This window comes from Peromyscus californicus, unplaced genomic scaffold (assembly GCF_007827085.1).
Source record: "Peromyscus californicus insignis strain IS unplaced genomic scaffold, ASM782708v3 Scaffold_15__1_contigs__length_86483966, whole genome shotgun sequence".
Classification (NCBI taxonomy): domain Eukaryota; kingdom Metazoa; phylum Chordata; class Mammalia; order Rodentia; family Cricetidae; genus Peromyscus; species Peromyscus californicus.
Genome location: NW_026294447.1, coordinates 70,408,679 through 70,430,376, shown reverse-complemented (window position 1 = coordinate 70,430,376; position 21,698 = coordinate 70,408,679). Strand labels below are relative to the sequence as shown.

Sequence of the window (21,698 nt, the reverse complement as noted above, 5' to 3'; positions counted from 1 at the left end):
AACCTGGAGTAGGGCCTTCTCTTCATCAACCCAGATCACAGTGACTAATAGGTAAACCAAGGTATAAAGTGTTCATCTGTCACACCCAGTACCAAGTAAGTGTGAGGCAGGCAGGAAGCCCTGGTGGCCTAATGTCTGGATTCTATGTCTAAACTAATCTTCAGGAGATAAACCAAAAATGCCAAGTTTGGGTTCCGAAAAGAAACATACCCATGCTCAGACAGAGTTCTGGAGCCAAGCATAGCAGCACACACCTTTATTCCTAGCATTCAGGAGGGAGAGGCAGGAGAACCTGTGAATTCTAGGCCAGCCTGTCTCAAATTAAAAAAAAAAAAAAAGGGCTACCGAGTCAGAAATACCAGTGCAGTTGACACGTTTGGAGATAACCGACTGCTGAGTCATTAATACCACACTTATATGCTACTTGATAATGTCCCACTGACTGTCACAGAGAATTACGGTCATGTCAGATCAGGCCACAAACAGGTCATAAACGCCAAGGATTATCCAAGTAGCAGTCTCAGAACATACGATTAATCAGGTTCAGCACCAGGAGTCTGGGCTGGATTCTCATGGGACCAAGACGGTCTCAGAGAATTCTTAACACCAGCTGTGAAGACCCAATGGAAATAGCACAAGGATGGTGGTGGCAGCTAAATATGTAACCACGAAAACCTGAGGGCTGTCAGTGTTAACAGTGTTTACCTCTGGAGGGTGGGTGACTTAGCCCTGTATACTTCCTCTTTTACTATTTTGTTTGGGGCTTTGTTGTTGTTGTTTGACACTGAAAGGGTTTTTGTTTTATGAGGCAAGGTCTCACTGTGTTACTCAGGCCATTCTCAAACTCCTGGGCTCAAGTGATCCTCCTAGCCCAGCCACCCAAGTAGCTGGGACTACAGGCATGAACTACCACACCCACCTTGCTTTAACTGTTAAGATTATTTTTTTAAATGTATGTGCCTGTGCACCATGTTTGTGCAGATGCCTACAGACATCCTGGGTCCCTGGATCCCCAGGAATTGGAGCTACAGGTGGTTATAAGCTGCCCAGCGTAGGCGCCAGGAACCAAAGCCAGGTTCCTGTAACAGCAGCAAGCATCCCTAACCACTGAGCCATCTCTCTACCCACCCTCCCCCACCCCCCTTTTTTTCTTCAAGACGGGGTTTCTCTGTGTAGCTTTGGTGTCTGTCCTGGATCTCGAACCGTAGCCCAGGTTGGCCTCAAACTCACAGAAATCCGCCTGCCTCTGCCTCCCGAGTGCAGGGATTAAAATCATGCGCCACCGTCACCTGGCCTAGCCCCCTCTTTTAACTATTGACCTTCTGATACAGAAAACAACAAATTAATGTTTAAAGATTATAATAGATTTCCTTTGGTCATATCAAAGTAGCTTTCTCCTCAGGCCCTGAGCACAAAGCCTTTCCCACTGGGTTGGTATCTATAGCCAGGGTTCCAAGTGCACACACTCTCCACAGCAGACTGTTCCCGCTTCCAGGGGGGTCACCAGTAACACAGAGAAGCCTCTCTGAACATTTTCCTCCCCATCTTCCATTTAAGTTCTGCTCCCCGCTCCTACTCAAACAGTCACTCAGTGCTCGCTTCCTGTAGGTGTTTTATTTACTGTACAAAATATTTACATCTCCAGCTGCAGACGTCCAGACCGGGCCTGACAATGTGCAGCAGAGTTCGGTCTCTGCCAACTTTCTAGAACCACACCGACATCCTCTTGGTTTTCATTTCATGACTTGTCTCCTTCAAGGACACTGAAAAGCCAAAAGCCAGGGGAGCAGCTAGCCTCCCAAGGGCCTATGTCACAAAGCATTAACAGAAGAACTGGCTAAATAAGGACTAGGAATAGAAAATTGCCCAAGAAATAACACATCTTTTTTTTTTTTTTTTTAATCTCTCCAACATTCTGTATGTCTTCCCCACACTGGCTAATGCCAAAGCAGTATTAGAAAAAAAGGTAAAAGAAACTGCAAAAGAGAGCCAAACTGCTTCTGAATAGTCGGGAGAGAGTACACTGGAATAGAAAACCACACAGTACTAAAGGGTTGTTGTTGTTAGAGACTCCGGTGCCTAGGAGACTGAAAAAGTGCTATAACTAGAGCCTAAAATGATAGGTCTAGCCAAGAATATAAACTCAACCCCCCTGGTAATCTCTAGAGGGGTGCTGGAGCCGGGATTACAGAATCCAGGACAGGAACAATTGCCCCAAAGAGCCAAGCCAGCCCATGTACCCCAGCTGGAAGCCCCAGAGGAGGCCTGAGAGGCAGCAGGGGGATGGCTAAACCAGCTTGGACACGTTCCATGGGGAAAATGTGGGCAAGCAGCAGCACCTTGTCCTGGTCCCTGAGGAGAGCAGTGACCATGTGGCATGGAGGGTCCTGGGGTGTAGAGGCCCTGATGCCAGGTCCTAAACCCCAAGAAGTGAGGTCAGCGCCCACGCCAACAAAGGACAAATAATGACTGCAAAGGAGGTCAGGTAGGAATTCTAGCAGCTCAGGAGGGCTTGTTTCTCATGATCCCTGGGAACAGGAGAGCTCAGACATACTTCCAGGAGGCCAAGTCATAAGAACTGCCTTGCCTCGGGATTCTGTGTACCTGCTGGTTTTGGCAATAGAGATGGCTTGTAATATTCTGAGTGAGTACCCCATCAGAAACGGGAGCTTGTAGCAAAGCCTTGTTAAAGACAGAAACTGGGAAGTCCATGTGATCTTGAGTCTTATGTTGTTTTCATTCAAACACTAATGAAAAGAGATGTCATCATCTTCCAAGAGACTGACAAGTCCTCTTCGATCACACATAATGGTGAACCCAATATAGCTTCCTCCCTCCTGATTCCCCTTCCTGAAACTGATGAAACCAAGTACCTGGAATTGCTAGGTATTGACTGCTGCTGGATCGCCACCATGTCTATCCCCAGTGGCCTGACCCAGGACCTGTGACGACAGTTCTTCTGCCTCAGTGCTACCAGAGACCACCACCAAAGAGTTGGCAACCTATGTTTACTGTCCCAGTCCTTTGCTCCCAAAATTCTTCCAGCGGAGTGTTAAAGACAGCTCTTAACAGACCACATAAACTGGAGATCAGTGGTCATGCCGCGTCGTCCGTCAGTGCAAACAGCAAGCTCAGAGAAATGCATCAGTAGTCTTCAAGCCGTCCACATGGCTGGACACGGCCCTTCCCCGAGAGAAGCGCAGCCAGCACGGGAGGCCACGGCACAGCCACCCTTTACATTCTTCTCACTGTTTTTCTCACCGGCTCAAGCTCAGGAGAAAGCTTAGCACAGTCTTTATGGAGTGGTGATCATCTTCAAAAATGCCCCCAAGGAGTGTCTTCTCCAGTTGTCACCACAGAGACCTGAAGTACTATCAGTCCCCATCAGTGCTATGGCCTGTGCCGGCCACTTTCTATCTGTGCTTCTCCTGGCTACTGATGAGAAGAGGTGATGGGTTGTCCAGGAGAAGGGATCATGTACCAGTCTGGTCAAGAAGTGAGATCAAGAAGGGATTTCCAAAGAGCAGAGGGTGCTGGAACAAGGCATTGCTTAAGGGTCTCAGCATGCCAGCTTTCCAACAGAATTGAGTCCTCCATGTCATCCATCTCTCCCAGCCACTGAGGCAGATCCAGCTACAGAGATCTTCAAAGGACCAAATGAAATGACAGCAGCATGGTCCTTTTCTCATGACTGAGTGGTGTTCAGATAGGTACCACGTGCCCAAATGGCCTGTGGTAAATGTGGACACAGAGTGGGTGAGGTAAGAACAATGCTTGTAGATGGCAGAATACTCCAGACACGCGGGAGCATGCAGTCTCTCCTGGCTAATGGGTATGTGTGTTAAGGTCAGTGGTTATGCTTGGTAACATGTACCCAGATGCTCTAGAGAGTATGAGCCAAGCAGGTGGCAGAGGAGCGGTCAGAGCATGCCAAAGCCCTCGCAACCCTCACTGATGGCCAGCTGCAGCATCCTGTGTACCTCTTCATATGAGTCATATGTAGGGAGGCACAGTTGGTTAAAACTGGAAGAACAAGAAGGAAAATGATTAATTCACACTACAAGAAACATGAGCAAGGGCTAGAAAGAGACTCTCCCACCAGGGATGCTTTGGGCAGCCAGACACCTACCATGTGTGTGCAGTAGGAAGAGTGCTGTGGGTCGGAGCAGCGATAATCTGAAATGAGGGACAGAGGGCAGCAAAGCCTCCAGGCGGAAGCTGAGAGGAGCCTGTTGTGAACTGAAGTAGCCGAGCCAATTCCTCCTGGGTCAGACTGGAAACCACAGTCCAAAACCACCTCATGACCTGGCAGGAAGGACAAGGTCACACAGGGTGTGCAGCATTTGATCCTAAGGAGTTGATCCTTACGGAAGGAACAGGATACTCTGGGTAGGCACATGCTCCCATTTACAGTTCTATGAGGCATGAATAACTACCTCTGTAAGAATTGACACTGTCACAGGGTCAGATGAGCAATCACCAATTGATTGCTTGGCTCTGTTTACTTGCATTTCCCATTTACGGCCCCAGTGGCAGTCAATGCAACAGTTTAGGGACCCAGGCTCCTTTCAGCTTGGGTAACCACCTGTTTTCCCCACATGAACCCCTTTGTGCCAGTCAACATGTCAACTTCTTTGACTCCTCTAATTTTTTCTTCTAAAACCTTTCCTCACAAGATGATACCAATCCAACTGTAGAAAGTTTAGCCCATTACCTTTTCTCTGAAATGCCAGGAGCCATCAACCACTACAGCATGGGCTTTGAAGTCAGCTACACTGATGTCTCCAGTCCCACACATCAGCAGCTAAAAAGACAGACAGAAGGACAAAGACACACTAGTCAGTTACCTATTGACATGGAAATGCAGAATAAAAGGAACACCAGGAGAAAGACAGAAGAGATCACAGTGCCAGAATAAACTGCAATCAGCCAATGATTCCTAAGCAGTGTGGTCTTTAAAAGAAACAAAACAAAACAAAAAAAGGGCCTGGATATGGGGCCCAGGGGTAGATGCAGTCTAGGGTTGTCGGACAGGCTTAAAGGGGTTTGGCAGGTGGTGGGCAATGTCTTCCCCCGGGTCCCTAGGACTGCTCTGGCCTCTGATACAGCTGCTAGGGGCTGTGGGCCCTAGATCTGCCTGTGTCACAGACTCAGTTACAAAGAAAGGCAGACAGATATGCTTGTAGCTGAGCCCTAGGTCTACTACATCTATATCTCTAGAGTTGGATTAGAAGCTTATGCAACTGGGGGGCTGGAGAGATGGCTCAGAGGTTAAGAGCACTGCTTGCTCTTTCAAAGGTCCTGAGTTCAATTCCCAGCAACCACATGGTGGCTCACAACCATCTGTAATGAGATCTGGTGCCCTCTTCTGGCCTGCAGGGATATGTGCAGACAGAACACTGTATACATAATAAATAAATAAATCTTTAAAAAAAAAAGCTTATGCAACTGAAAAGGTGTTTCTGGTGAGCATGCCTAGTTAAGAATTGCTATGGATTCCTTGTAATTAAAAGAAAAAATTAAAGAAATAAAAGAACTAAGTATATGTTCTAGCAAAGGAATGCCAAGGAAAAAAGGCAAGTCCTTTCCCTTTGATGAAAATCCCCAGCCCCGTTTATGAGTATTTTCTCTCAGGATCTATCTATTCTCCTTTGGTGGACTGAACTTTCACTACTTCCCTTTAGCTCTGCCTCCAGTTGAACAGATAAATTAAAAGGTATGCAGAGAGAGAGAGAGAGAGAGAGAGAGAGAGAGAGAGAGAGAGAGAGAGAGAGAGAGAAACATCAATGACTTCAGAGCCCTAAACATCTTGTTGATGTCCTAATTTGGTTCAAGATCCAACACGTTACTTAGCAGACTATGAGTATCCTTCCAATAGCTATAAGGAATGAAATCTCTTAATAAAGAGACAAAAGAGGGCCAACGAAGCCCTGGAAGCTTCGTTTCGAGACCATGCCAAGCTAACGAGTAACTAGGAGCAGGCTAAGGAGCAACCGGAAGACTGCAGCTTTCCTTCATATGCTGTTACCAATGCTCATGAAAAACAAAACACTCCAGTGTCCCAAATACCAGCACTGGGTAAGAGTTCTATGAGAAATCTGAGACTGAGAGTTCCTTGTTTGGATTTTATATCTCAAAGCACAAAAAGTGATAGACTAATGGAAGGCTCTGACTGTCCTCTGACAGTTCAGCTAACAAGAAAAAGAATTACACAACATCACCTGACACTCACACTAATTGTTTTCCTTACAATTTTAAAGGAATTTTATCTTTTTGTTGTTTTGTTTTGTTTTTCAAGACAGGGTCTCTCTGTAGCCCTGGCTGTCCAGGAACTCCCTCTGTAGACCAGGCTGGCCTGGAACGGATCCTCATGCCTCTGCCTCCTAAGTGCTGGGAAAAGATTTCTAACGGGAAACAGTTTGCAGAAAGGAACTCCTCATAAAAGCTATGGGAAGTTAAAAATTATAACTTTACTGTATGTATCATCTGTGAGGAGCAACAGCAGGAAAGACAAACTGACTTTGTTTTCTGCTGCTGCTGTTAGTGTTTTTTAACTTTATTTGTTCTTATGTCATGTGCATTAGTGTTTTGCCTGCATGTATGTCTGTGTGAGGGTGTCGGATCCCCTCGAACTGGAGTTACAGATAGTTGTCAGCTGCCATGTGGGTGCTGGGAATTGAACCCAGGTCCTCTAGAAAAATGGCCAGTGCTCTTAACCGCTGAGCCATCTCTCCAGCTCCCTCCCTCCCGCCACTTTGTTTTGTCCTTGACTCATAAGGACTTTAATTCAGCTAACTATAAAAATGGTATTTGCTTTTTTCTTTTTTTTCTAATATTTATTTATTATGCATATAGTGTTCTGCCTGCATCCCTGCATGCCAGAAGAGGGCACCAGATTTTATTACAGATGATTGTGACCATCATGTGGTTGCTGGGAATTGAACTCAGGACCTCTGGAAGAACAGCCAGTGCTCTTAATCTCTGAGCCATCTCTCCAGCCCCAGTATCTACTATCTTATAGCTAACTTTTAATTGATTCAAAATGTGAAATAGGGGCTGGAGAGATGGCTCAGAGGTTAAGAGCACTGCTTGTTCTTCCAAAGGTCCTGAGTTCAATTCCCAGCAACCACATGGTGGCTCACAACCATCTGTAATGAGATCTGGTGCCCTCTTCTGGCCGGCAAGCATACTTGCAGACAGAACACTGTATACATAATAAATAAATAAATCTTAAAAAAAAAAATGTGAAATAGTAACACAGACACGCACGTATACACACACACACACACACACGGTGGTTATGGTCAAAACCCTAAATGTAATCCCATCTTGTGGGATGTCTCTTTCACTAGCATATAGTCCATAAGAGACTAGCTTCTTCATTGCGATTTCTCTGGTATCTCAGTACACAATTCACAGTTCACATATTCCTGAATACATTCTATAATCCCCTTAAATGTCATAAGACATTATGAAGACTGCACATGATGTCAATACTCCTTACTAGTCGATTAATATCAATAGTAGTTAATGGATAAATATTAACTACCACTCTTCATAGACACTTGACGTTTTCTGACTTTTGACGTTCTAATTTTTAAAAGCTGAAGAACGGGTCAATGAACAGAAGAGTAACAAAAGTGGACACAGGCTGGAGAGATGGCTCAGCGGTTAAGATCACTGGGTGCTCTTCCAGAGGACCTGGGCTCTATTCCCAGCATCCACATGGCACCTCACAACTGTCTGTAACTCAGGTTCCAAGGGATCCGACATCCTCTTCTGGCTTCTGCAGGAACCAGGCTCACATGTGGTACACAGACATACATGCAGGCAAAAGACTCAGACACATATAATAAAATAAAAATTTTTAAAAGGTGAATCCAACTTTTGCATAATAAAAAAGACTTTCTGGCTACATAGTGAGACTCTGTCCCACCCTTTAGCCCCCCCAAAAGAAAGGACAGACTTTCCTGCCACACCTCTAACAGAAGATACAGCCAGCAGGAGCCCATGAGGCGTGCTCTGAGAGCAGCAGTCGTGGGGCTGGTGAGACGGAGACGGCTAGGAAGGTAAAGGCACGTGCTACCAACCAAGCCTGACCACTCGTGTCCAACCCAGACTCGTGTGGAGGAGGAGAGAGCTCAGTCGACAAGTGGCCCTCTGATCCCCACAGGTGGGACATGCACTTGGGTGTCTCTCCACACAAGGAAATGAAAATAACACAGAACAAAATAGGTCCGAATCCTAAGCACTTACCTCAAGCTCATTCTCATCAAAAATAGCCAAGAGGTTCTCAGGAACCAACTCATTCAAGCCTGAAACAAAAGTGTCCAAGTTAAAGCCATACCGGCAACTACGACGACGACGCAGACATCTTCAGCAAAAGGAGACAGGGTCCCACCTTTTAGGAAATGCTCCACCTCCTCTTTCACTTGACTGGCCAGCCGATACTGGGCTAGCAAGTTCAAGTAGAAGATTTTATTTGCATTGGTGACTGGGGTTTGAGCTCCACCTGTCATGAGTTCTACAACCTGAAACAGGAGGCAAAAGACAAGGAGAGGTTGTGGCTAGGAAACTGTACGATGTCTCAGCCTGGAGTGTCCCACGAGCAGCGGAACTGGACTCCCTCAGTGCCGGCCTCAAGCTCCTAATCTGCATTTGGCTTCTTAACACACTTGCCTCTACCTTTTGTCACTAACCTTCAGGGCTTACAGCGCTTCTTCCACACTCTGCTAGCTGATTTCTAAAGTGGGTGCTACACGAGGTCTTCTCCCATGCAGTGGAGCAGCGGTGATGGCCCAGGAAGATGTTGTGTGTGTTAGCAATAGCTGAATCCCTCCCCTACAACTAACCCACTGATGACCTTTTCCAAAGAAGCTCTTTCATAGCTCTGAAATTCTGAGACGGAAACACTTGTTCCCACACATTCTTCTACCTCCCAAGCAGACAAATGGAAAGAACAATGGCTGCAGACGGAAATCTGGCTTCCAAACTCCAGCCACGATACTAACTTGCTACTAACAGAACTTCAGTCCAATAACTACGTGTTCCTCCATTTGTCTCTCTGCAAAGAAAAGCTGAACAAGCTTCTTGTGTCACCAACAGAATTAGTAAACACACACACACACACACACACACACACACACACACACACACACACCCCAATAAACAACAACGGAGGGGCACTTGAAGAAGTCCCAAGCAGTGAGAACAATGACCTGGAGATCCTGTGTATGGAAACCAGAGTTGTTTCCATAAGGGAATGAACGCCTCCATTTTAAGTGCATTGATGTGAACAATAAATCTTAACAACACTTTTTAGGCCACAGCTAGAAATGCTTATTCACAAAAACCACACCAAATTATAGGAGTAATATAGTATCTATAATTATAGAAAAAAATTCTACTGTCTTAATCTACTGAGAATCCCGCTGGTGAACAACCTGTTGCTGTCCCCAGGGCAAGGACTGTGACCTAAGGTTCTGTTCACTTGCAGCTCGTTACACCAGCTCAGGAAGCCAGGTACAGACCTCACTAGAACAAAGACAGAAAAGTGGCATTCCAATCATTTTCAGTAGTGTTTAGTTCTGGGTTTTTTTTTTTGTTTGTTTGTTTTTTTTTTTTGCTTGTTTGTTTTTTTGTTTTTTTGAGACAGGGTCTCTCTATGTAGACCAAGCTGGCCTCAAACTCAGAGATCTGCCTGCCTGCACGTGTCTCCCAAGTGCTGGGATTAAAGGTAGGTACCACCATACCCAGCTGCCACATCTTTTCAGTCATTGCTACTTTCCTTTTAATTGTATATTGTTAACTAGTTTTGCAGTGGTGGTATCATACCTAATGAAGTTTAGTAATATATTATTATTATTATGACCAGCTTCATTATTATCATTTGATATCTCATAACTCCACAATGTAACAAAAGCACATTTGCAACAAAAATATATCTGGCCAGTAATCTCAGCACTCAGGAGGCCAGCCTGAGCTACACAGTGAGACCCTGTCTCAAAAAACCAAACCAACCAAACAAAAAACCCAACAAGACCAACACGAGGATTTTACAACGTACAGACACTGTGTTAAATGAAGCATCAGCCACCTACATCCCAACTGCTAATCACTGACACAGTCGTCCTCCCCAGCCGGCCTGTGCAATGACACTTTGGTCGCTCTGCCGTCTTTCCTTCCCTGCACAAAGTCCTACTGGTCCTGTTTTAGAGGGGCCAGGGGCGTAGGGGACCCATAACTCCTCGTGGTCTTTATCACCTTATCCAGTTGACCTGATTTGTTATATTTTTCTTCTGCAAAGACCAGCTCCATCTCACTCATGTCATTGTTGAGGATAAAGCAAACTTTGGACTTGTAGAATTCTGGGTCGTCTGTTTCAAAGTACTGAGGAGAAAGGCAGACACAGAAGAAGCACATGAACTCTTTTACCACGAATGAAATTTTAACTGCTTGACATCACTTACATCTTCAGTCTTAAAAATAATCAGGCCAGGGGGCTGGAGAGCTGGCTCAGTGGTTAAGAGCACTGGCTGCTCTTCCAAAGGACCGGGGTTCAGTTCCCAGCAACCACATAGAGGCTCACAATCATTTGCTATTCCAGTTCCAGGGGATCCAACACCTTCTTCTGACTCTGTGGGTACCAGGGATGCATCTGGTGTATGTACATACATGCAGGCAAAACACATATATAGACAGAATAAAAATAAACAAATATTTTTTAAAAATAAGTAAAAGGGAAAAAATACTTTAGAAAATCAGCTCATATGGAAAGATTCCAGAGGCATTGGCCAGACTGTCTTAGTGGAAATGCACACCTAAGATGTTACCTTGTAATGCATACGGAGTCCAATGATTTGGGCCAGGAAAGACCGAGTGAACCGGGCACGGACCAATTGCTTGTAAGCTCCTCCTAGAGAGGACTCATACAAACACTTGCCCACCAGCCGCCCTGCAAACTCATACATCTTCAAACGCAGGTGAGCTGGGCGATTAGGGTTAGGATGCACCTGTCAAAGAAAGAAATGGAAAGGCCTTGGACCATTTTCCATCCATCCTAGTTCTGGAAAGACCCTCCCTCCCAATGCAATGTACTACAGTTTGGACCTGGAATGTCCCAAAGGTGCCCAGAGTGCCATCAATGGGTTCAGGTTACTGGGGTATGCCCTGGAAGAGAGCTGCCTGGTGGCCTTCTCTCCTCCATGCCCCAACCCTGAGATGGACGATCTTGTCATACTCTTGCCACTACGATATGCTGCCTCACCACAGACCAAAGCAACGAGGCAGACCAACCAGGGACTGAAACTTCTAGAACTCTGCAGAGAGATGATGTTTTCTCTTCATGTGCTCATTGTCTCAGGCATTTATTACAGCAATGGAAATCGGGCTCATACCCTCCACCAAGGGAATAAAATTTCAGTTTAAGGATCACAGAGCAGACAACTGAGTAATTGAAAGTGACTGGAGGATGGCTGCTGAAGAACCTTAGATTAGTTTGTGGTCCCAGGATGATTTGAGTACAGGGATATGATGCCTGTCCCTAAATGAGAACTTTATTGAACCACAGTCAGGTGCTCTACTTCTGACACCTCTAGTCAAAGATCTAATACAGAAACCAACTGCCTTAGGCATCTTTCTTTAGAAAATAGCTTCATTATTATAAATGAGTAAAGTAGCCATTACAATATAATGCTCTCGGCCAAATGCTCAACTACTATTTTTTTCCTATTTACAGATGAAATAATGGAGCCAAATAAAAGGGAGGCAACTTGATTAGCTCATTACTAACAGCAAATTAAGAGCAAAACACAAAACACAACTTGTCAGGACTCCCAGGTCAGCTGTGTGAAGCTCTGTGCACTCGGTTAGGCTCCCGCCCCCACCCCCCCAGCCCCCCCCCACCCCCCACCCCCTCCGGGAAGGCACACTCACTAGCGCTTGGTTGTTGTCACTGAACCGGGTGAAGAGCTGACTGGTGGTATCAAACAGGGCTTTGCAGATCAGCTCAAACCACTCCCGGCGAGGCCCTCCCCAATCCAAAGCTGAAAAGTATAATGAAGATTAAAAGTGAGGCTGGCTTCCACCACCTCCTGCTACTTCCCTTCCTTTAGTGACCACTTAACACGCTCACACCCCTTCTCTTCCACTCCCTGGCTCTTCACTGGAGCTCGCCTGCACGGCGGACAGTTTCTGGAACCCTACTTCCTTCTGTAGAATTCAAGGTATTCTGATCACTACGCTAACAGGAACAGAGAAGGTCAGAGATCCCAGGAAATGGACACTCTGGGATCTGCAGTGGTTATTTTGTCCTTTTCGTGTGAACTCTAAGAGCTCACCCACATGTCTGTTCTCCACGCTCCCCCACGCCATGCAGCCAGGCTTCTTCCCTGACTCATAGAAGCTGGGTCTTTTGGGGGTGGAGGGGCTGTTTGGGACTTTTTGAAGAGTGTGGGAGTAGGAAGGAGAATTAAAATGGTAAAATGAAATTTCAAAATCAACCTTCTTCATCCTGGAAAACCACTTCAAAGTTCTTGCTCCAATCTGAGATGGAAAAGTTCCGAGTGGCCTTCAAAGACTAAAACAGAGAGGAAGGAAGCTGTCAGAACATTGGCTAGCATCCCTCAGCTGCTAAAGACCAACCCCAAGAGCGCCACCACTGCTCCTTAAGCCAAGCACTACATGCAGGTGATGTATGACACATAAGTATGCTTTAGTGACATCATCTTTTTTTTTCCCCAGAGACAGGGTTTCTCTGTGCAGCTTCGCGCCTTTCCTGAACCTCACTCTGCAGCCCAGGTTGACCTCGAACTCATAGAGATCTGCCTGATTTTGCCTCCCGAGTGCTGGCATCAAAGGCGTGTGCCACCACTGCCTGGCTCTAGTGACATCATCTTATATGTAAATATACAAATCTCCAAGAGAAATTCAAAATTAAAAAAAAAAAAATCTAAATATAGAAGCAAACCCCGATGATCCCAGCAAACATGAGGCTGAAGCAGGAGGACTACAAGTTCAAGGCCAGCCTGGTCTACACTGTGACAACTTCTCACTGGAGAAAAAACAAATACACACACACACACACACACACACACACACACACACACACACACAAAACCATTTAATTTGGAATTTGATAGTTAAAATTTTTTTCTGTTCTTTTTTTTTATAAACTTCACTTTATTAATGAAAAACCCCTTACAGAAAAGTTTTCTTCAAAAAGATTCAAGTAAGTGATAAGCTATAAACAAAAGAGCTTAAGGAGTCTTGGTTTTCAGTAAAGTACAGACTATCCACCACCAGGCAAGGCCCACACAGGGAGCCATCCACATGGAGTGTGGCTGAGAAAGGGGGTTTCCAGGCACACCTACCAGAGCCAAACACCACAAACACTTTCTGGACAGGCACCAAGCCTTCTCACTCTTAGGGAATGTCAGACCATGCCAATGTCTGTGTGGTGGAGACACACACTCATCAGGTGTTCCATGTCTAGCAGCCCAGAGTGACAACAAGAATGACTTCTTCCTTCTACCCAGGCGTGACTAACAGGCCGCCTCTCTAAGCACTACTTCCACCCCTACACTGTCCAGGAACTACGTCAGCACAGACCAGAAAACTGCGGGGTCCTGAGTCTCCCCTCCGCTGCATGCTTCCAACACAGTGCTCCAACCCAGTATAATAAAGTATATACAATGAAAGAACGAATAAGTCCCTAATATGTTTAAAGGGAGAAGTTTATGGTTCATTAAAAGGACGCATTGCAGAATACAGTCAAATACTGAAGAGGTCCTTAGCTGGAGAACTCGCATATAAAGATGAGACTTTACTTACCGATTCCAACAAGGCGTGTCTGCTGACCTTCAGGGTGACTTTGGAATGAGGTCTCTTCACATGTACCTGCCGAAGCTCTCGCTGGAAAAAGTTCACCTTGTCTTGAAAGGTCTCAGAGCCTCCTGAGGAGCAGCAAAGTTCATCAAGACTTATTACAGACATGCGGAGGAGCACTGCTCTCCAGCTCGACGCCCTCGTGGTCCACTGCCTCCCCGCCCTTACCGATGTTCTTGTGCAGGGAGCGGATGAAAGTGGCAGCTAGAATGTTCCTTTCCTTGCAGCTGAGCTCCACGGGAGGCTGAATACCATCATCCACCACCAGTGTGAGGAGCTTGTGAACAGGATCGGGGCCAAGATATGAAAACTAGCAAAGAAAATTTAGAAAGTGGTTAAGTTCATCTATAAATCCCTTAATTCCACCAAAGCCTTTCAAATGCTTACTCTGCTACACAAACAACAAAAACAAGGCACTGCTGTTTTTTGTAAATAAGTACCTGCCTGGAGTCTATCTCGTTTATCTCATACCTTTATTTAGTGCGTGTGTATGTGTATGTGTACAGGTGCATGTGCCACACAGCACACAGGGTCAGCGGCCAGCCTGCGGGCATCGTTCTCTTCTGCCACCACACGGGTCTGGAGGATGAACTCTGGCCACTAGACCTGGCTTGCACGTCTAGCTGCTGAGTCATCTTGCCAGCCCTTCCCGATGCTCTACAATGTACAGGTCTGTTTGTCTCTTTGTCGTTTTTAGTGTGTGTACCCATGCTGTGTAGGGGGGTATAGTTTTCAGGAGTTGGTTCTGCCTTGCTAAATACTCTAGGCTGCTTGGCTTTTGAGCACCCAAGTGATTCTCCTGTCCCTGCCTCCCATCTTGCCACAGAGCACTGGGGTCACGTGCCACCACATTCGGCTCTTTACGCAGGTTCTGGAGATCGACTCAGGTGGTCAGGTTTGGTTGACAAGGACTTTCACCCACTGAGCCATCTTGCTGGTCCCTTTTCAAGTTCTACTGAACTTATTTGAGTCATAGAAAAAACTGCCTTTAAGTAAGGATCCTGGGCAACACTGCAGACCTTCCACTGAGGTTTAAGAAGGAGCAACTTCTATTCCAAAAGGCCTGGAGAAAGTGATCTTCATAAACAATATACCCAAGCCTCTGGGGCAAAGCTTAGATTTAGGCCCAGAACAATTAAAAAACACAAGTAGAAAAATAAAAAAGAGGAATTTTTTAATACATGAGAACACTCCTTCTCAGCGTAGAACAAGCGTAGAACAAGCAAGCTTCCGCAGCAGAGAGCGCACGTAAGCAGAGCGAGCACACCTGTGAGAGGCCGCTGAGGCCAGAAGGCGGCACTCGAGAGTACTCTGAATCGCTACTGGTACAAACTAGGCAGTTTCCACAGCACACTCCCTGAATACTCATGGCATTCAATGAGGGATAACTTCTTTGTTTGGAAACGAAGAGAGAGAGAACTTTCAGAAACAATGAAAGCCCTCAAAAAGAAAAAAAAAGTCTGACCACCCCAAAGTTGAGCCCAAAAGTTCAACTTACCTTTGTTCCAGGGCACACTCGGAAGGTGTAGAGGCGCCAGGGGATGATTTTCAGGTAGAATTCCTTCACGGAGAATTGCTGGGGACCAACAGAAAATGAGGTGTGTGATAAAGAAGAGAGCCCTGTCTGGGTGTTACAAGGCAAATACCAAGGTCGTGTCTGTATTTTTCATAATACAAAAGGATAATTAGTCAGTACTAAAATAAATCTATCTGCAAGGCAAACTGAAACTCGACAGTCCAATTCCACAGACCCGGGTCATCATCTCAACGCTCAGGTCCGACTCTCATTTTGGGATGCTTGGAATTGGGTGCTCACCTCATGAGCATAAACCACTTCGCCCTGGAACAAGCAGGACCCCTCTCTCTGCCTTGCCTGCTTGCTGCTCAGTGACTCCCCACGCCCACATACAGGAGCCACACCCACTGCTCCCTCCCCATTTGATGTTGGTTTGCTGTGGTCGGGTCTGAGAAGGGTTTGACTCCCTAGTCCAGACTGTACTGGGACTCACGAGGCAGCTCAGGCTCTTCCATGTCACAGTGACCTTGTTTCAGCTTCCTGAGTACTGAGATTATAGATGTGAGCCACCATGCCTGGCCCTTTCTTCCTATTTGGATGGTACTAAGGACTAGGCACGGATGGGGAGTCAGGAAGAAGGCTGGAGAGAAACATGGTGGGGGTCTTACACAGAAGGTCATCTAAATACCTAATTAAGAGGACAAGGAAGGTTCTTCTTACGCTATTTAGAAAAGGAGAAAAGACAGTGCAAGGTTGGTTGGTTTGTTTAATCTGAATGTGTGTCATACGTTTTCCCTTTTTTCAGTGCTTGGGACTGCCCCTCACATGCCACAGGCACGTTCTAGCACTGAACTACACCCCAGTCCCGACATTTTCCCTCATGACTTAAGGACCAATGCTCATTACAGGAAACTTCCAACCACACTAAAGGAGGAAACAGTTGGCCGGTTTCAACAATGACTGATTCAGTGCCGATTCTCTGCAATGTTTCACCCCGCTCAGTTACATCCCTGCCACCCTCCACTACACAGGAAAGTGAGATTTGTAAACAAAGATGGCACACAGAAGAACATTGGAAAGCACAAGAGAATTTGAACCCAGCTTTGATTATGAGATTAAAGGGTGTAATAGGATGTTCCAATAGTCTCATTCTTGTGAGGACTGGATGAAGAAAAAAACACAGTCAAAAGAAAGCCTTTAACAAGGCGCCCTGAGCTCCAGGGCTTGGGAAGTTCACCCTCCTGTCTCTGCCAAGCTCTTCCTTACAGTCTTGAAGCCTGGTATTGACAACCATTTAATGTGGTTTCACATTATCACAGAATGAAAGATCAAATTGTTGCAATACAGCACAGGGGGCCAACAGTGATTCTGATCCCACTGAGGACTTCTTAATGATCAAAAAAAAAGTAGCCTTCTTCACAATCCTGAGAGCTCCACCTTAGACAATCTTCCCCAGAGCACTCAGAGGATAGAACGTTCAGGTACTCAACGGCGCTGAGAGACACAGTCTGGCAGAGATCTGCCCTCGTACAAAGTGAACCCCTGCAGCAGCAGGGGGCACACAACACTGGGAAGCCTCTCTTAGTGTCTCAGAAACTCTGCAAGGAGATGACTCTGCCCCACTGACACTCAGACTCCACTTTATGGTGTCTGTCACTGAATGTTAGTGGCATACAGACTCAGGGAGGGGATTTTAAGGCAAGAAAGGGGGCACCAACCTTTGGTGACACATAGCAGTACACCTTCTTGGGTTTCTTCACCTTCTCGGGGGTGTGGCACTCTGAGGGTGAGTCTTCTTCATCCTCCTCAATAGCGGTGGAGGGCCGGCGCTGTGAGGAGCTCATGTGCATGGGAGGAAGATGCCACGGCGTGCTTGTGCAGCTGTTGGTGTTATAAAGGTAAGCCTCAAAGTAAATGCTCACTCCTGAGGTGGACACATTTCGTTCAACAATATTCTTCTCATTCTCTGAAGTACAAAGAACAAAGTTTGAAATAGGAATCAAGAGAGGACAAACTAACCTACTGATGGTCACTCAGTGTACTACCGGGCAGTAAGGTAAACACGGCTCAAATATCAAATGTCTGTGGGGTGGGTTGGAGAACAGACAGAAGGGGAAGAAACGGGCTGGGGAAGGACCAGGGCACAGCTTTCAACTCACCACTAAGGACTATGATGTCAAATTCGCCATTATTGATGGGTTGGTTCTGGTATGAGATGCAGGCATGGAAGCACCCTCGAGAATGCAGGGTGAGCCGCAGGAACACCTGGCATGTCTGCCGGTTGGATGTCACCGACTTCTCAAATGAAACGTCATTATTCTCTCCTTCTTGAGCGCCGAGCTACAGGAAGTAAAGAGTGACTTGACATGCTTCCCAAGGACTCTCCCTCCTACGGCTCCTTTAATCTATGCCTCACGCTTCCTAAACAGACAGGTACTGTCAGATAAAGACAAGATGGCTCCGAAGTCCGGGGGAAGACAAGAGTTGGGGTGAGCATAACAGACCCTAGTTTTCTTGCACATGGAAAAGAGAAGAAGGCACTCACCTCATGAATGGACAAGCTGTAGTTGTGCTCATCTCTCAGGGATGTGGAATTGTTGGTTGGGTTGTCATACTCATCTCGGGGCACTATTTGCAGAGTGTGTGGTTGACCACAGGTCAACACAAGAGTAGAAAAATGGCACACAATTTTGGTTTTGGAAGGAACCACCATTCCTGAAACAGACAATGAAAGACAATGAAGACCAAGAAAGAAAACAGATTCACAGAAATGAACTGTGGGGACTTGTTTTCTGTTGTTGTTTCTGGGTATGTTTTTATTTTTCTTGTTATTTTTAACCACTTTCTACACCAAACAAAATGGGAAAGAATCTGAAGAAGCCAGAACTAAAGACACAAATACAGTGCTTCAATTTCCCAGAGAGCCTTTGAGGTGAGCCTCACAAGTGAGTGCTTCAATTTCCCAGAGAGCCTTTGAGGTGAGCCTCACAAGTGAGTGCTACAATTTCCCAGAGAGCCTTTGAGGTGGGCCTCACAAGTGAGTGCTACAATTTCCCAGAGAGCCTTTGAGGTGGGCCTCACAAGTGAGTGCTACAATTTCCCAGAGAGCCTTTGAGGTGGGCCTCACAAGTGAGTGCTACAATTTCCCAGAGAGCCTTTGAGGTGGACCTCACAAGTGAGTGCTACAATTTCCCAGAGAGCCTTTGAGGTGGGCCTCACAAATACAGTGCTATGATTTCCCAGAGAGCCTTTGAGGTGAGCCTCACAAGTGAGTGCTACAATTTCACAGAGAGCCTTTGAGGTGAGCCTCACAAGTGAGTGCTACAATTTCCCAGAGAGCCTTTGAGGTGAGCCTCACAAGTGAGTGCTACAATTTCCCAGAGAGCCTTTGAGGTGGGCCTCACAAGTGAGTGCTACAATTTCCCAGAGAGCCTTTGAGGTGGGCCTCACAAGTGAGTGCTACAATTTCCCAGAGAGCCTTTGAGGTGGACCTCACAAGTGAGTGCTACAATTTCCCAGAGAGCCTTTGAGGTGGGCCTCACAAATACAGTGCTATGATTTCCCAGAGAGCCTTTGAGGTGAGCCTCACAAGTGAGTGCTACAATTTCACAGAGAGCCTTTGAGGTGAGCCTCACAAGTGAGTGCTACAATTTCCCAGAGAGCCTTTGAGGTGAGCCTCACAAGTGAGTGCTACAATTTCCCAGAGAGCCTTTGAGGTGGACCTCACAAGTGAGTGCTGAAGTCAGGTGTAGTGACACACTCTTCAACCCCAGCACTTGGGAGGCAGAGGCAGGCAGAGGGCTGAGTTCAAGGCCAGCCTGGGCTACAGAGGGAGTTCCAGGACAGCCAGGGCTAGTGAGACAGGCTGGCAGGTAAAGGTGCATGCTGTGCAAGCATGGGGACCTAACTCTGACTCCCAGAACCCACGAAAAGGTGAAGGAGAGAAAAATTGTTGGCAAAGTTGTTCAGAGGACAACAAAGTTGTCTTCTAATCTCTGTGTTCAGACCTGTCATTTGAAAGTACCCACACTCCTACACACACATACAAATAAAAAATAAGGACTGAACAATGGCAAAACTAAAACTCTAGGGCATGAAAGAGGTGCAAACCTAACAAAATACGTATAAGAACTGTATATTGAGCACTACTAATGCTGTGGACAAAGAAAAACTGATTTTAAAAATAGAGAATTTATTCTTTAAGAATTTCATACATGCACACAATATATTTTGGTTATATTCATCCACACCCTCCCCAACCCATCCCTACCCATCACCATCACATGCCCCTCCCAACTTCATGTCTTCCTTTTTTAACCCACCGAGTCCAGTGAGTGCTATCCCTTGTGCATGGGTGTAAGACCTTCAAATAAATAAAATACAGCATGCTTGTGAATTGGAAGATTCAACACAGAGGAAGTGCTAACTTGCCCAAGTTGAAATACAGGTTGAACACAATTCTTACTAAAATCCTAGAAAAATACTCATAAATTAGATACTATACCAAAATCTGGATAGAAAGGAAAAGGAACTGGAATTAGCTAAAGCAATTCTGAAAAAGAAGAATAAATGGAGAGGAGTCAGTGTAGGCGATATGACAAGGACAGTAATCCAAGCTCTGGTACCGACTGGGGGGCGGGCAGACACATCACCCAATGGTACAGCACAGAGCCCCAGACGGAACACCACACGTGTCCCCAGCTGATCTTTGACAGCGATGTCAAAGCCCGATCTATGAAGGAAAGACAACCCTCTTAACACATGGTCCGTGGGCAGCCAGGGAGCTTCAAAAAGGAAAAAAATCAAAACCCTTAACGTAAATCTCACATACAAAAATTACCTAAAAATGGAGCATGGCTTTAACATAAAACGTGAAATAATACAACTTTTAGAAAAACCAATGGAGAAAAATCTTTAGGATCTGGAATTAGCCAGAGATCTTAGACATTAAAAGCATGATCATGAAAGGAAAGAAAAAAAAGATAGAAGTAAACTTTATCAATATTAAAAATGTCTTCATATCATGGGATATCGTATTAGGATGAAAAGAAAAGTCAGATTTCAAATGTTTGACAAGGGACTAGTGCATAGAATTTGTCTTAAAAGGCTCTCGCCGGGCGGTGGTGGCGCACGCCTTTAATCCCAGCACTCGGGAGGCAGAGCCAGGCGGATCTCTGTGAGTTGGAGGCCAGCCTGGTCTACAGAGCGAGTTCCAGGACAAGCTCCAAAGCTACACAGAGAAACCTTGTCTCGAAAAAACAAACAAACTAAAAAAAGGCTCTCAAAACACAACAGTGAAAATCTCAAAATTTCTAATTAACAAATACACAAACATCATGAAAAGATATTTCACCAAAGAGGATATAAAGCTGTCAAAAGAACAAATGAAATACGTTTATCATCACTAACCACTTGGGAAATTAAATACACATTTATCAGAATGGCTAAAAAATAGTGACAATATTACAATGGTAAGGATGTGAAGAAACGAGACCCAAATGCCAGAGCCACTCTGGAAAAGAGTTTAACAATTTCTCTCTTAAAAAAACTAAAGATGAGGGGCTGGAGAGATAGCTCAGCGATTGAGGGTACCGGCTGTTCTTCCAGAGGACCCGGGTTCAATTCCCAGCACCCACATGGCAGCTCAGGACAGCCTGTGACTCCTGTTCACAGGATGTGGCACCCTCAAACCCTTAAACAGACATACATGCAGGCAAAACACCAATGCACATAAGAATAAATCTTTAAAACAAACAAACAAACAAACAAACAAACAAAAACCCCTAAAAATGCAGCTCTTTAATCCTAGCACTCAGGAGGCAGAGGCAGGTGGATCTCTGTGAGTTTAAGGTCAGCCTGGTCTACAGAATGAATTTCAGGACAGCCAGGGCTATAATGAGAAACCCTGTCTTGAAAAACCAAAACCAAACCAAACCAAAAGAAAAAACCCTAAAGATTTGATTATCAAATACCTTGGTAATTACATTCCAGGGCATTTCCTTGAGAAATAAAAACTTACATTCACACAAAAAAGATGTACATGAATGTTAATAGCAGTTGTGTTGATAATAGTTAAGAACAGGAAACCACCAGTGTGTCCTTCAATGGGTGAACAGTTAAACAGATACCTATACCACTGAATAGTACCCACAAAGTGGGACCAACTAGATGAATCTCCGAAATTCAGCCAGCTTGAGAAGTTACTCGGTATGAGTCTACCACCCTTCAAATAACCTAGTATAGAAACTTGCTTTGGCTTTGGGACTGTGGTTTGAGACAGGGTCTGGCCAAGGAAGAC

At 45.6% G+C, this 21,698-nt stretch overlaps 1 protein-coding gene across 2 annotated transcripts in view; it reads right to left on the bottom strand.

Annotated features, from left to right (window-relative positions):
• Positions 1-1,595: 1,595 nt before the first annotated feature.
• Arel1 (apoptosis resistant E3 ubiquitin protein ligase 1) overlaps positions 1,596-21,698 on the bottom strand; it is a 54,004-nt gene continuing 33,901 nt past the window's right edge. For both annotated transcript variants that reach the window (XM_052739287.1, XM_052739286.1), the window contains exons 6-20: positions 17,946-18,115; positions 17,560-17,740; positions 17,119-17,366; positions 15,383-15,460; positions 14,053-14,194; positions 13,831-13,952; positions 12,502-12,577; positions 11,935-12,044; positions 10,833-11,012; positions 10,264-10,389; positions 8,402-8,531; positions 8,257-8,315; positions 4,715-4,804; positions 4,130-4,305; positions 1,596-4,023 (exon numbers count right to left, since the gene is read on the bottom strand). In XM_052739287.1, coding sequence (XP_052595247.1) covers positions 3,921-4,023; positions 4,130-4,305; positions 4,715-4,804; positions 8,257-8,315; positions 8,402-8,531; positions 10,264-10,389; positions 10,833-11,012; positions 11,935-12,044; positions 12,502-12,577; positions 13,831-13,952; positions 14,053-14,194; positions 15,383-15,460; positions 17,119-17,366; positions 17,560-17,740; positions 17,946-18,115 — 1,991 coding nt within the window. In that variant the 3' untranslated portion in view covers positions 1,596-3,920. The remainder of the gene's footprint in view (positions 4,024-4,129; positions 4,306-4,714; positions 4,805-8,256; positions 8,316-8,401; positions 8,532-10,263; positions 10,390-10,832; positions 11,013-11,934; positions 12,045-12,501; positions 12,578-13,830; positions 13,953-14,052; positions 14,195-15,382; positions 15,461-17,118; positions 17,367-17,559; positions 17,741-17,945; positions 18,116-21,698) is intronic.